Here is a 14,885-nt window from a genome sequence, read left to right as displayed (position 1 = left end):
GCCTCATTAAATTGGCCAGTTAAGAGCCCTCTTTTACCTTGCTATCGACATTCGGGAATATTCTACTGGACGAGCAAATTAGTTATTGCCAGTTCTTGTTCGGAAAAATCTCCGTTTCACCCCCGCATGTCTCGTCCCTCTCTTTCTAAACTAAATACGCCGCGGAAAAAACTGAAGTTCTGGGGTATCAAACTTGTAAGTTGTATGTATCCATGGTTAAAATATGGAGCGTGGGGGAAGTCTTCTTTTGCCGAGGTGCTTAACAACGAATGGGCAGAAGGACGCAACGTAACTAAATACTCGAGCGAAGCGTTTGTAGTTAGTGTGTATGATCTTGGAGATCTTAAATGCCGCGGCTACATTTCCGAGACAAGCCAGCCTGTGGTCTCAAATCTTAATTGCGTTATGGTTGCACATGGTTGCATAAAAGGGTATCCAGGTCATGTACAATTAGGGTGGCTATTACGCATGAACTGACTCCTCCTTCTCATCCTTGATGGTTCTCATATTCCATGAGAGATTGACTCCCGAGTGGATAGCGTAATGCTGAGTGATTGATCATTCAATCAGCCATTGGGGAGGCAGAACACGGCACTTTCTTCGGCAATTGGTGCCGTTGAACAGCTGCCCTTATCCACTCATTCTCGCATGGGCTCTAGTAAAACACTTAAGAAGCCTCCGCGTTGTATATGAAGATTAATTGAGGTAACATTCATTCCAACACCTTGTTTTGCTTCCGTAGTTTAGCGACGCCAGGAAGCAATATTTAAAGTCCCTTGAGTCATCCCAACACACTAGTCGTGACAGAGAGCGCTCTGTCAGCCCTGCAGGCTGCAGCTCATCAGCTCGGTAGATGATCCGAATAGAGATTACCCCATGGCATGGTTTTCTAGGTAAAACTCAGCCAGCCAGCCAGCCACGATAGGATTGATAGCATGAACCAGGCAGCCTTGGAAGGCGGCTTCCGGCCCGTACGCTGACTGTTCTACTACCCGCCTGCAGTCCGAATCTATTATTTTTGAGATACGATTCTCGTGATACTTGGAAAAACTTTTGGAACGATCTGGGTATCCCGGGCGGGACAGGCAGTTCTATAAGGGTAAATAAAATTCCACACACCCCTTGACGGAAAACGGGGGTACTTTGAATCTGGGGAAAGCGGAATTCCTGAGACTGAGTTAATAATATAATAACCGTTCTGCGGTGCTCCGTCAAGGTGCTGCGGGTTGGAGTTCACGCTGCTGTGAGGGCGCCAGGGCTTCCTATTACGGACTAGCGCCCCGCACTGACTTGCCCGTGGCTCGATCGATCTGATCACGTGGCATATCAGGCCAACCCAACCAACCTCGCTTGTCAGTGTCAAATCAACATCGAGATGAACAAATCGAAAAATTGATGCATGATATGACTCTTTTCTCGACGACACAGACAAACATGAGGCCTTCTGCCTGATTATATCACGGCTGAGGATATAACTGATAATTGGGTGTACATTTTGCTTCTGATACCTGTTTCCCTTATTCTTCAGATCCGTCAAAAGCATATTTGCGCTGTTTTTATCTCCCCGTGTGTTAAGCAATCAATATACAGCAGAGCAGAGCTTCAAAATGATTCAGTTCCTCAATTTAGTCTTGCAAGTCTTTTCCTCTCGTACAAGCTCTCGATATTTACACCTTCTATACATCGCCTACGGACCCGGACCAGTCCAGTTACGGAGCGGTCCTTAAATCAAAACATCATCGGGAAGCCTCTATGAGCGTTGATCGGGAAATCAATTTTCCCCGTCGCTTTAAGATAGCGATCATTCAAATATTCCCGATGGCCTCAGTTTTCACCTACGATCCAGATCTGCCTCGGGTGTCGTCTCCATGGTCCACCCCTGGCACGACGACACCGCGACCGATTCCTTCGGGGAGGAGGGGCGAGAGCAGCCAGGATGAATCCTTCCGTGCCCTGGATCCTACTGACCCAAACTTCCTTGCAGAGTGCGGGATCACTAAACTAGATGCAGAACCACAGGATGGCCCAACGGAGTATAAGCTTCACCTCCTTTTGCGCTCACGGCGTTCCTTTCTGTCGTTATCCACCGGAAATATGACGTCAGGTTCCTGTCACTCTAAATCGCATCCAGGTAATTCTGAGTCTCCATCATTATCTCCAGAGCAAGCTTCTAGGCCCACTCAAACGTTATCAAATCAATCGCGACAGCATAGGCTCCAGCAGCTTACTACCCAGCTTCTCTGGCGGTTACAGCAATCTTCTCCTTTCCACTCATCCTCAACTGTCGATCTAGTCCTCCCCGTTTTGCCAGAGGCGACCCCGATGCTCAATGTCCCGAGTGCACCTGCCCGGCTTATTCCAGGCCTTGAAGAATCCCAGGGAGCTTTATACGAAATTGGAGTTTCGGATGATGGCACATTTGTTGGTCTTGCTGAAGATGAATTGGAGGAAAGTCTTACAAATCTTCGAGCGATGGCTGCGAGTTTGGGTTGCAACGTTGAAGTTCTAAGGAGAGTAGCTGTTGGCTATTGTGAGTGGAATGAGAACGCGGATGACGAAACCAAACCGATGGTGCTTCGCTCTGAAAAACTCTGGGTTGCCGAGGCTCTTGTCAGCCCTGAGCTCAAACAGAGCAATCAACAACCTCCCGTCGGCGACCCATGTCAATTATCCAATTCCGGGGTGGCTGCCATATCCTCGCCGCTAGCTGTTGAGAAGGAGACTATCCTCTCGACACCACAGCTTCATATAGCCCTTGCTGGACCCTCAACCGCTGGAAAGTCTTCTCTTCTCGGTGTGTTGTCTACCTCCGCTCTCGACAATGGCAGAGGAAAGAGCAGGCTCAGCCTTCTGAAACATCGCCATGAGATCGCCTCTGGAATCACAAGCTCAATAGCACAGGAGCTAATTGGTTATTCTCCTCATGATATTGAGGGTTTGGGATCCTCCCCTGATGTGGTGAACTATGCATCTGGCAATGTTACTGCCTGGAATGACATCCATGCGACTGCGGAAGGTGGTAGGCTAATCTTTCTTTCTGATTTACCTGGATCAACAAGGTACCTCAAATCGACTCTACGTGGTTTAGTTAGTTGGGAACCTCATTATCTCCTGCTTTGCGTTCCAGCCAATAGCCACTCAGATTCCGCAACAATTGATGGGTGCCGTGAAATCGATATTTCTCTGTCATATTTGGATTTGTGTATGAAGTTAGAACTTCCTGTCATTGTCGTTGTGACTAAACTTGACATGGCAACTCGGTCCGGTATAAGACAAACCCTGGTACAAATCCTATCGACGATCAAGTTGACTGGAAGGACGCCTGTCATGCTTCCCGCCCCGACAGACACCACTGAACAGGATGTGAACCTTCAACAGATTTCAGCTTCTGACCAGCTGGACGCGGACAAAGCAATTGCTTCTGTGGGTACTAACTGGACGAGCAAGGTTCCTATCGTCATTACCAGCTCTGTTACCGGAGCAGGAATTGGGAAACTGCATGCATTGCTTAGAACCCTTCCGATTCCCTCAAAGAGCTCCAGAAGGCCAATATCAATAACTAGCAGTACAAATGTGCCACATGAAGCCGCCAAGCTATTTGATATCACTGAAGTGTTTGAGATGCCAGCGCTCAAGGTGTATTCTGTAGCGGGTAACAATAAGCGACAGCATGATAGGGCAATTATTTTGTGCGGTCGCGTCCGCTGTGGGAACATCTCGATTGGTGACCAGCTTGTTGTTGGTCCACTCATCATGGACGCCCAAGCATATATAGACTCGTCCCACCTGGTGTCGCAGTCGAAACCGTTGCTCAGCAGATCACTTCCTTTGGAACTTGCAACATTTTATTTGCACAATGCCCTTCCAGATGAGGATCATTCACAGGCTCGAGCTCACTGGCAAGTAGTCCGTGTTGTCAGTCTCCGAAATCTGCGACTGCCTGTCACAACTTTATGCGAGCATCAGATCGGCACAATAGGGATAGACGGCGCTGATGCAATTCCATACCTAGGGAGAATTCGAAAAGGCATGGTTCTAGCTGATTTCCACCCAATTTCCTCCCCGCTCTCGATACCGAGCTCACTACTTGCGCCGGTCTTTTACACCGGGTTTGTTGCCTCATTTCCAGCCTCGAACTTCTCTTCCACACTCTCCTCTTCGCTAATTCTCGGAGGACATGCTGTTGTCTACATTGCTAGTATCAGGGCGGCTGCCAAAGTATCATGTGTCGAGGCCAACAGGAATTCTAAAAGACTGTCCCTTGTGGGTGATGGAGAGATCTCTCCGCTTGATAGTGATTCTTTCCCTGCAAGCGACTCTCACCATCGCCATCCCGAGCCAACTGCGGACATTACCGGTAGCACATGCGATAATCCACATGAATCCGACAACATCAAAATCACGTTTTCCTTCGTCTCTTCTGTGGAATGGATTGAATTGAATTCCCGTGTGCTTGCCATGCCTGCAACAACTATGGCAACATCGTCGTCTTCACTTCATTCCGCTCCAGGATCGCTGGGACTGAAAGGTTTTGTTGGGCGGGTCTGCCAAGTCCTGAGTAGTTGATCTTTAGATATTCCGTGTACTTCCGATCTTTTTCTGTTGTTTCTTTGTAAATCCTGTTTCTCCTTTGAACTTTGACGTCACAGCTACCACATATGTGCCAGCAAGCATGTTGTGCTCGCTTTCCCTAGCCCTTTAATATTGGTGGCTGTCACGCAGTCTCAATGCGACCTGTTCTCGACCTGGGGTTTGCTTGATTGGACAAATTTGGGGTCTTTGGATAAACGCGGAGGTTTGAATTGCAAGTTGGATTTGGGTCCCTAGAAGGTTCTCTGTTTCTAATTTGGCCACTGTTCCAACTCGGTGGTAAGATATATCTTCTGTAGCTGAGTATGGCTAGATGATTTTGGTCGGGTACAGATATTATGTGATCACCCATCTCTGAATGTGGCTTTTCGTTCCCCCCCCAGGGATATTTGAAATCTTAATTTTATGGCTTCGTGCTTTTATGTATGTGGTACTTGATTGAAAAGAGAAACACATTGGCTTTTGCAAGTGTTTAATCAAAAATCCTTAAAGCAACGTGGTTAATAAATAGCCAGGGATGTTTCAGGATCTTTGAGAACTTTTGCAAACTTGTTTCATTAAGCTTTGGATGACTTGAGCATAGCTATGTGATTGCATCAGCTGCATTCGCATGTTCAGATACTCAAAGTGTCACTTTGACTGACTGAATATATATTTAACCATATGTTCAAAAATTTAATATCTACAGTCTCTGAGCTATCTCTTTAACTATAAAAATTTCCTATGATGATGAAGATCTCAGACAGTCTACAGACAGTCTACTAATCACACACTAACCTCTATCAACTGACATTACACTGTGTTGGGAAGTGTGCAGAGATTCTCAATGAAGAGTATAATGAACACTTTCTATTGTCTCTCAAAACACTGTGTCGATGCAATTCTTTCTGAGTCAGTATGTGATACATGATGAATGAACAAACATCTACTTCAAAGGAAGAATATATGCTGACAGCTAATTTTGCCAATGCTAATCAAGCCTCAACCACTCTCAACAGTCACTCAAACATGAACTTACTAGAGTTGCGTTGAGGGACATCAAGAAGGAGTGCTTGCCAATAAGAGGCACATTTTCAATCTTGTGACTATTATTCTGAAGCTATTAGCAACTGGCAGGTTGGAGGAAACTTGAAAATGAGTCCTCACTTTCTCAAGTAATATTCACACTTTTATATTCAACATTTTGACTTGAAAAATTTTGGATGATGGTGTAGAGGCTTAAAGTCTAAACTCATAAGTCCCAGCAGGGGAAGGGAGAAAGAGAAAATCAGTGCTTTCAGCATATACACAAACATATATGCTTGCATCATCAAGATAATTGAATATTGCCTATTTAATATCGCAATTTAGATGGCAGCTCGTCATTCGTCATTCTGATTTCTAATAGCACATCTTATAATGAGTGATACAATTAAATATATTCAACATGCCCAGGGACAACATTTCTATGAATGAATTTCATAGTAAAGCATGCATGTTTGTTTCAATGAATCTGATTTCTTCAAATGCTTTACAGATCAAGCCGTTTAAATCTGCCATTGCTGCATGTTAAAGAAAAGATATCAATCTGATGTTGAGTAAAGAAAAATGAATTTAACATTTATGATGATTGTTCAGGTCATTCTGAATACACAAGGTAACTTCCTAAGTCAGGAGGAAGCACAGATTACCCACGTGTTGAGCCACATGGTTGGTGCGGGAGAAGTTAAAATAAGCTTATTTTAACCACACCTCAAACCACCACCAAATCATCGTGGGTTTTCCATGATAGTCAACGCTCAACCTCTCATGAGAGCCTTGAAATAAGGATCTAGCGAATGCAGAACTGCAGAAAAAAATAGAAAATAAGAAGTAAAGAAAAACTCTTTAAATGAAAGGTGAGGAGGACTGAAAGTGACAGGCCATATCATCTGAAAATTCTTGAGAATAGTTTGAGTAAAAAGTATTTTTTTAGTCTATGTACTTTTATAAGTGATTGCTTTAACAAAGCTTTTTACTTGCTGTTAATTTCTATGTATTTTGTATTTTCAACTAAATTAGCAAGCACCTCTCAAATTGTATATTTGTTTCACTGAAAAATCTGATTGATTCACTACATTAATGAAAGTAAATAGTTGAGATTCAACAAAAATTGAAACTGACAGTAAATAAAAAACTCACAAAGTGAAGTACAATATAACCTACAAAACTTCTAAAATATTTACTAAAAAAGTGCTAAAACAAAGCAGAGAAGAAGTATGATTGAAGAACACCTGCTCAATGAAGCCAGCAGATTTCAGATGATAACTTTCTGATTTGATGAGAAATGAATATATATTTCTTTTACTTTTACATTGCCAAACCTAGAAGGATGTTCAATACTGTGCAACTCTAGAAGGCAGTGAAGGACAATGATTTGATCAGAAACAGCATCACAAATGTTTCTGTGTTACATTCTAGGATTGAATGCAGTGGACAGAAAGTAGTCCACACATCAGGATCTTGAAAGTGAGAGGACACAGAAAATCAGATGGAGCCTCAACTGAAAATTGATTTTCCCTGGGTTGAGAGATAGGTTACAAAGCCGGTTCGTATCATTTGATGCATCTGAGATCCATCCGCGCGAATCGATACGGTTGAGAAATGGGCTTGCAGCTTCCGCATTGCTGGTAGGCCACTTATCCAGGATCCTAGCAAATTGATGTAGTTTCTTAAGTTTTTGGAGACGTAAATAGTCGAATAGGCCAATCTCTGAAACATCCATAGTTGTTGTAGGCACGGCCAGGCAAATTCCCAAGCAAAATATATATAATTTGCATCTATGGGAAAGGGCGTCTTCGGTGGATATGCACAGATTGGGTGAGCTGAGATGCCACTGAAAGCGGCCTGACAGCTTTACCTTTAGTTACCCATCACATCAGGAAATGTAGGGCAACCTAAGGAACAAATTTGTAACTCGGCAGGCCATGGTGTGTCCTTCATTGCAGAGACACAAAACCCTAATGTTTTCAAGGAACAAAACACCCATGAACTAGATGAGATCTTCATTGAACACCAGAGAATGTTAATCAGCTGACTTGTAGAGTTGAAAGCTTTAACTTGCTGATGAGAGAGAACATTCATCAACATCATGAACTAATGAGCAGAGCAGGCTGCGGACTTAGGTATTGCAAGAAGTGGCATATTCCTTTTAATTTGTGTAAGAGCTTCGTTGTATTGTTGTCCATAACTTCGAAAGAAACAAACAAAAATCTGTAGAGTGTTAAAAATAATATATATATATATATATATTCGGCTTGAATTGATCCAAAAATTACCGACTTCAATCCATGTTGAGGTTGGACATCACGTGATTGGCCGCTCTTGGGAAATGTCGACCTCAACTCCAAAGCACATCAAGTCGCGGCATCAACCTTGCAATTCAGTGGTTCTCGACCGTCCTTCTCCACAATTCCACCGAAACGCGAGTTTTGCGGGATAGGAACAATATTATTCGTTGAATCAGTGAATTGCTCTTGTGCCAGCGGGCACACATTACATTATGAAGCTCGTACGGTAAGTTTTCATTCCTCGACATTCCCCCAAGGAGCTTTCTATTCATTTTTTGCCAAAAAATGTGGGATTGCCAGCTGATGAAATTTCGCTTGATACAGCTTTCTTATGAAGTGTGCGAATGAAACAGTGACGATTGAGCTCAAAAATGGTACCCTCTTTCCACTTATTGCTTACCATGTGCACTCGATCATCCATTCTTCCGTCCCTGGACCCTTGGTGACCTTTGCCTCCAGAGCAATGTCCTCCATTTGATAAACTATTTGGTTCTTTAAACATGTTGTTATTAACCTGTTGTGGAGTTGATTAGGCACCATTCTCCACGGTACCATCACATCCGTTTCCCCGCAAATGAACACGGCGCTGCGAACAGTCAAGATGACCACAAAAGGCCGCGACCCTATCTCCCTTGATACAATAAACATTCGTGGCTCGACAATCAGATACTACATACTCCCAGACAGCCTTCCGCTGGATACACTTCTCGTCGATGATGCCCCAAAACCAAAGAACAAAGCTAGGAAGGAGACGGATCGTGGACGGGGAAGAGGCGGTGGCCGAGGCCGAGGCGGCGGGAGGGGCAGAGGGCGAGGACGGGGGCGAGGGTTCTGATCTGACAATATCTCAATATGGGAGTTTGAGTAAAGGATTAGAAAGAGGCCATACTGCAATGAGTTTCCAATCTTATCTGGGCGTCCGAACCAACGACAATTATCACCTCTAAAGAACCCAATGATGTAGGAGGTTTCTTTGTGTTGCCTTTTAATTTTTTTTTTCTTTTTTTCTGCAACAATTCTGGCATGTGTGGATCTGGATGGATGGCTTCATGAATCTTCGTCTTATTTTATGCTGGTTTTGTTTTTTCTGCTTGCTACTCGAGTCGGCGAGCTTACGGAATGAGACGAGTTTAACAAGGGCCTCTTTGAATGGACATGCTCTAATATACATTTTTAACTCCGAAACATTTTGGTGGGTGAAGTATGTTAGTCCATTCGATTGACGAACACGTCAATTCGAGCTGTCTGTAACCCGTGCACATGTAAACACTACCGTCTCGCTGGCTGGTGAAATTAAATCATGTTACGAAACCATTTCTTTTCATTTCTATTGCATTGAATTGCCTCCAAATCCGCAATATCACCAACCGTTCCCAACCAGCTTTAGCACCACTGCTCCCCACAACTTCAGCGGTCCAGCCCAATCCCCAACATGCGATACGCGATCTCACTTCATCCGGATTATTTTGAGCGCAGAGCAACACGTAAGCAACGCCGCGAGCTGGATTCAGAACATCTGGTATTGACTCTATAAGCCGATTTGTAGTTTCCATTCCAAGTTGCCCCCCAGCATAGGAGAGGGATAGGAGGTGGGACTCATGCTCGAATTTAGACTGAGATGAGTTAACCGGGGCCGAGTCTTCCATTTCGGGTGATGGTATATCTGGTAGTTCCGGGGTGGGCACGTATGGAGGGTTGAATATGAGGACGTCTACCGAGCCAGGCCTGAGGGGTGTGCACAGATCTGCCGTAAGAGATGACAGGAAAAAGGATCCTACAGACATTTCCGCAACGGGATTCCCAAGTTCGTGTTTCTGGGACTCACTAATGGCTTCGAGAATTGTTTGCCGTGTTGCACGGCATGCATTACTATTCACATCGGTGCCCAGGGTTAGTATATCCTTCCTCCCAAAGATGTGAATGGCGTTTGCGGCCACAAAGGCAAGGACTACGCCTGAGCCTATACCGACCTCAACCACAAGTGGTTGAGGGGAGTAGTTGAAGACAGAGCGCGGCTGGGAAGAGTTATTGCCGGAGTCATTGAATCTACGGCTTAGCCAAGCAGTCTCTGTAGCGGAGGAGAGTGTATTGAGGAATAGATAGCTATCTTCCGCTGGTTCATAGATCGTGTCGAAACAAACGTGCGAGGTTGAAGGGGTTGGAAGCATGGCTAAATTATTGAAGGGATCCCCGGAAAGCTTGACTCATGGTGTTAAACCCCGCTGTAAGATAAACGCCGCCATTGACTACTTGCTGCTCTTCCCAGGTTTGTGCTCAGTCAGATGTTGTCAAGATAATATTTTTGGCGGCGGCATTTTGAATGCAAAATTATACATCACGTGACTCGAGTGGTTACGGAGACATTGTGAACATCCTTGGAAAAAAAAAGTTTCCGCAAAGCCCTTCAATGCTTGAATACATGGCGTACTCCGTATATCGATTTTTTTTATTTTTCTTTCTCACCTCCGCTCTGACAGCCCTGGGACAATTAGTCCTTTCCTTTCTTCATTTTTTCCTTTCTTCCACGCATCCTCTTTCTCCTTAAACAAAGCTCCAACCTTCACGCTGCATTGTACTGCTCAAGTTCTAACAGTTTCGGATCCTATATTTCATTCAACTTCTATTTTGACTGCAGTATTTCGAAATGAGGGCGTCCCCTAAACTGTTGGCTAATCCGCTGCCCACACTCTCAAATGCTGGACAGCAGTTTGCATTACTTCCACCGCTCCAGCTCTATCGTCGTTTGCTCAGAGCCCATCGGAAAAAGCTTCCAAAGGATATGCGTCTTCTCGGTGATGAATACGTGAAGAGCGAATTTCGAGCCCACAGGAATATAGATAATCCTATCCATATTGTAAGCCAATTTTGCCAACCTTCATGACCGCATTTGCAAACAAAGACTGACATCGCGGAATAGGTTGGATTTCTGACCGAGTGGCAGAGCTATGCTCAAAAACTAGAAGGAGACACTTGGCAGGGAGAAAAGCTAGACAAAGCGAAGATTGATAAAATGAGTGGTACTTTTTTATTCTCTTTTCTTTCGCTTTTCTCCTTTTGTTCTTTTTACAGGCTTTGTTTCGCCTCCCCTCTTTCAATCGCGCTAGCGTATGGTTACTAACCCTATACTTTCGTATATTATTAGACCAACAGATTGGCCAGCTTTACGAACTTATGAATGCTATTAAAAGCAAAGATTGAAATTATTTCAAAGCATGAAAGGGCTTTCGATGGTTTATTCCCTGAATGTTTGCGATTTGATTTGAATCATTTATCAGCGTTGTTAAACATTAACTTCACCCTTTGCTATAGTTCAAAGAGTGAAGAATATATTGTGTACAACTTCGACCCATTCGCTATGGGCATTCACCACCAAGATTCGAAAGTATGTGTGCTTGATGTTATTTGTGTTTCCCCTCTGCACGGCTTAAAAACCTGAGCCTCTCCTCTTCCATATCCAAGATCCATTTCTGTCAAGAGAATACGATTCCACTGGTATCCAAGGCGGACAGAGAGCTACATACATCACTATCGATCTTCGTCGTTTGGTCACTGATACTTTCCCTCCCATCCATCAAAGCCACCCTGCTTCTGTTAAGGGAAATCACTCATTTCCGTTTCAAAAACTTTGCGTCGATTCTATCTAGCACAGTCTACACACAACAAATCATGTGTCGACCCGTGCTTTTCAAATCGCCTACATGTTTGCATCGGTGGTTCACTATCAGTCACCCGTGCAAAAAGGGAAATGGTTTTGACAACTGCTCGATGCTGAAGGAGTCAAATATCCTTCCGTTCCGCGTGGGGTGCTCCATAACCTCTTGCCCCCAGACGTGTCCCATATGCAACATGAAAGGGAAGTATGATCGAAATTTGATTCGAGTAATCCGGGCACCTCCCTTTTACGGAGTGAGACAAAAGGTTGGGAGCAAATATGTTGTCGATCACCATGTCGCCATGTGTACGGTGATGTAGGTGGAAGGCCCTTTTTTTTATTTATATTTTATTTTATTTTTTACCTCTTGATTTATGATGATCCACCCGGCATCGGCTCTCTATCTCTTATCTTTATTTTCTTTTTGGGATATATAAAACTTGGCCGTGGGATATGAAAGCTGGATTTCATTTTACGGAAAACTACGGCATAGCGTGCGTAGTTTTGGGGTCTGTTGTCCTTGATCCTGCCGTGTATTTAAACCTTGATACTAAAAGCTGGAACAATGCAGTTGTAAGAAACTCTCCTGGAAATGCTTTATTTTTTGTAAGCTGGCTGCTTTTCCTTTGTTTCATGATATTCCTGTTATTTTATTAATTGTTGTTTATCTGGGCCTTTGTGAATTTTTTTTTTTTTTTTTTTTTTTTTTTTTTTTTTTTGGGATTCTCAAGGTCCAAGGTTTCTTTCAACTTAAGAAACTTCTTAATGTAAGAAAACATCTTACTGCTTTCTTCATCATGTTTCTATTTGTCTTGCTCAGCCTCACCACGAATTTCTCAATATGGTACTTTGCTATTTTCTTTCTTCAATCCTCCCTCCACTGGTTACCAAGGTATATAACACCATGAAAGAGAAACTCCTTTGAATAATTTGTTATCACTGGATTTCCCTTGGGCCAGTTTTCAGTTTCAGGTCGTGAAGACATCAGGGATGTATCCATCCGTGGATACGTGATTTGAATCATACACGAAGTACTCGGTCACGCCAGTTTTTGATACATCTCTGTCATAATACTATCATATGGCTCCTTTGCATGGAGATTCTCTGCTTCATGCAATCGGGCGGCCCAGCCCTGGAACTTTTGTCTTCTGTCAAAATGGTTGATTCATTCTTAACGTTGATGAGCTAGCTAACACTTGCCTTTTCACATAGCGTGGAGAATTAAAAATACAAAACCCTATTCTTAATTAAACTGGACACGATCGTTCTGTGGGTGCTTCGAGCGTGAGGAGAAGAATGTGCAGGCGAGAAACGAACATAACCGAAGACATTCTGAAAAGGTTGAACAAAAAAACCACATAACGAAGGCGATGGGGCCATTTCTATCCATACACTCAATGGATGCTGCATAATCATCCAATAGGAAAGGATACCATCAACAAAACAGCGCCTTTTGCCCCAAATGGAAAAAAAGCCAACCAAACAAACCATCTCCAATGGAACCCCTCCCTGTCTAGCGCCAAGTATTATCTAACACCCAGTTAACCTCCCTCAATATGGCTTTGGGTTCCGTAAGATGGATGTTGTGGCCACCACGTCTTGCAATCGAGTAGGAATGTTTCGTTGACAATCTCAAATTCTCCGTTTGCAGGAATTCATCCAGTTCCCGAAAATCGGCTATTACCCTCTTCCACTCCGCCTGGGGTGCCATGGATGGTTCTCTCCCTTCCTTAATAGCAAGTTCGTATAATATCTCATGAGATCTTGCAGAGTCTCCCTTCAAGACACTGACAGGATACGACCCGAGAATGGGAGGATCGGCTTCCAACTGGTTTTTCTTCCCTAGTTCCAAGCAGCTCTCTTCAATCTGGTTGAACTCAGCATCTGCCATTTCATGGAGTTTAGAACTCTGAGACTCGTCTACAAGGGCTTCGTAATCTTCCTTATCCAACACGACTTCGTCGGTTTCGGCGACCTCGAGCAGATCCTCGTGTCCCTTGGTGAGCGCCTGTAGACCCGGATGGCGTGCTAAAGCCGGAGTGTCCTCGTGATCACCTTCCACAAAGACTATCCCTATGACATCGCAAAGTTCACCCTTGAACCTTTTCAGGTGTAGAAATTCCCGAGCAATGATCCCCCCATATGAGTGACAGACGAGAATATACGGGGGTTTGATCTCCGCCCCAGTGAGAAGCGAATCAAGCTCGAGTGCAAGATTTTCAGCAGTGGGCGCAGTGGGGTTTGACATTTCCTCAGAGTCCCCATAGCCAGAGCGATCGTAGAGCAGAACGCGAGTTGTCCGTTGAACGAGTTTCCGGACGGCGGTCCATTGTCTGCAGCTGGATCCTACATCGGGCAATACGATCACAATCGGTGAATTGGAGCGACGGTTTGGGCCGTACACTGACAGGAAAAGAGAATGGTTTGCGATCGAAACAAAACCCTCGTGCTCTCCCTTCTCCCAGTCTATCCCTGCAGGATCCGCCTTGGCTGGTTCCACTTTGGTTCGTTCCTTGCCAACGGAAAGGGAAAGTTGGGGTTGTCGCTCCATGGAGAGTTAAATCGCTGTTGTCTGAGTAGTTTTTGCTTGCAGCGGTTCCTGGCCTTTTTCTCTTTTCTCTCCTCTATTTTTTTTTTTTTTTTTTTTCAAAGAACGAGCAGGGCCTGCAAGATGGCTCTTTTGGGGGAATTCTTGTGAAGGAAGCGTGAGGGGTGGAGGGCGAGAGAGCACGTAGACTGGTAGACTCTCTCTCACTCTGCGCGTCCTTTGTTATCCCGAGCGCTTTTGGCCTACGTGGTAAACTGCCCACTGAACAGGCCATATCAGAAGCCGCCATGTTGCCTGATCACGCCTGCTCGTTTTCTGCAGCCCCCGTATCTCTTTCTCCTTTGCCTTTCGGGCGACCATTGCCACAGTATATATAACATATGTATATATATATATATGGGCGAGTCGTTATACGGGCCAAGGACGGGCAACTCCTGAATTTGACTTCGATGCAAACCATAGGCGAATGCATGCAGCTCCGGGGTGAAATAGAAGGAAGTTGACTGCAAGCACTCACCGAAGCCGTTTCGGCGGAGAAAAACGAGGGTGAAACCCCCCAAGGTGAAGCCAGAATCGAGTTTAACCTCCCGCTTGGCGATGTAGTTAAAACGTTAATTAACATCAAGTAGCCATAATCGTCAACTGGTTAACTAAGTAACTATAAACTGAGTCCCACCAATTAGTCTTATGGAATCGCAACAGAATACCGATCAATTGCACCATCCGCCCGCTGGTCCATTCCCTTACGAGGAGCTGTCAGCCCGGGCCAATCCCATTCTCCCATTTC

General features: G+C 44.5%; 5 protein-coding genes across 5 annotated transcripts; 3 read left to right on the top strand and 2 right to left on the bottom strand.

Moving 5' to 3' along the window:
- Positions 1–1,818: 1,818 nt before the first annotated feature.
- On the top strand, positions 1,819–4,566 carry PAAG_01063 (hypothetical protein; the record flags this gene model as incomplete). Its single annotated transcript, XM_002797158.2, has 1 exon — positions 1,819–4,566. One exon carries the CDS (start codon positions 1,819–1,821, stop codon positions 4,564–4,566), a length of 2,748 nt encoding a protein of 915 aa, XP_002797204.2.
- Positions 4,567–8,229: 3,663 nt separating this feature from the next.
- Positions 8,230–8,733, top strand: PAAG_01062 (small nuclear ribonucleoprotein Sm D1; the record flags this gene model as incomplete). The annotated part of the gene is made up of 2 exons (XM_002797157.2): positions 8,230–8,272; positions 8,432–8,733. The coding sequence occupies 2 exons, from the start codon at positions 8,230–8,232 to the stop codon at positions 8,731–8,733; spliced, it is 345 nt and encodes a 114-aa protein (XP_002797203.2).
- Positions 8,734–9,196: 463 nt separating this feature from the next.
- Positions 9,197–10,066, bottom strand: PAAG_01061 (N(5)-glutamine methyltransferase MTQ2; the record flags this gene model as incomplete). The annotated part of the gene is made up of 1 exon (XM_002797156.2): positions 9,197–10,066. One exon carries the CDS (start codon positions 10,064–10,066, stop codon positions 9,197–9,199), a length of 870 nt encoding a protein of 289 aa, XP_002797202.1.
- Positions 10,067–10,542: 476 nt separating this feature from the next.
- PAAG_01060 (acetate non-utilizing protein) lies at positions 10,543–11,096 on the top strand (the record flags this gene model as incomplete). Its single annotated transcript, XM_002797155.2, has 3 exons — positions 10,543–10,752; positions 10,816–10,915; positions 11,041–11,096. The coding sequence occupies 3 exons, from the start codon at positions 10,543–10,545 to the stop codon at positions 11,094–11,096; spliced, it is 366 nt and encodes a 121-aa protein (XP_002797201.2).
- Positions 11,097–13,063: 1,967 nt separating this feature from the next.
- On the bottom strand, positions 13,064–14,101 carry PAAG_01058 (conserved domain-containing protein; the record flags this gene model as incomplete). Its single annotated transcript, XM_002797153.1, has 1 exon — positions 13,064–14,101. One exon carries the CDS (start codon positions 14,099–14,101, stop codon positions 13,064–13,066), a length of 1,038 nt encoding a protein of 345 aa, XP_002797199.1.
- Positions 14,102–14,885: the final 784 nt, after the last annotated feature.

The sequence above is a fragment of the Paracoccidioides lutzii genome, assembly GCF_000150705.2.
Source record: "Paracoccidioides lutzii Pb01 unplaced genomic scaffold supercont2.2, whole genome shotgun sequence".
NCBI classification, from domain to species: domain Eukaryota; kingdom Fungi; phylum Ascomycota; class Eurotiomycetes; order Onygenales; family Ajellomycetaceae; genus Paracoccidioides; species Paracoccidioides lutzii.
The sequence above is the reverse complement of the archived record's forward strand: the minus strand, read 5'-3'. Positions and strand labels throughout refer to the sequence as shown.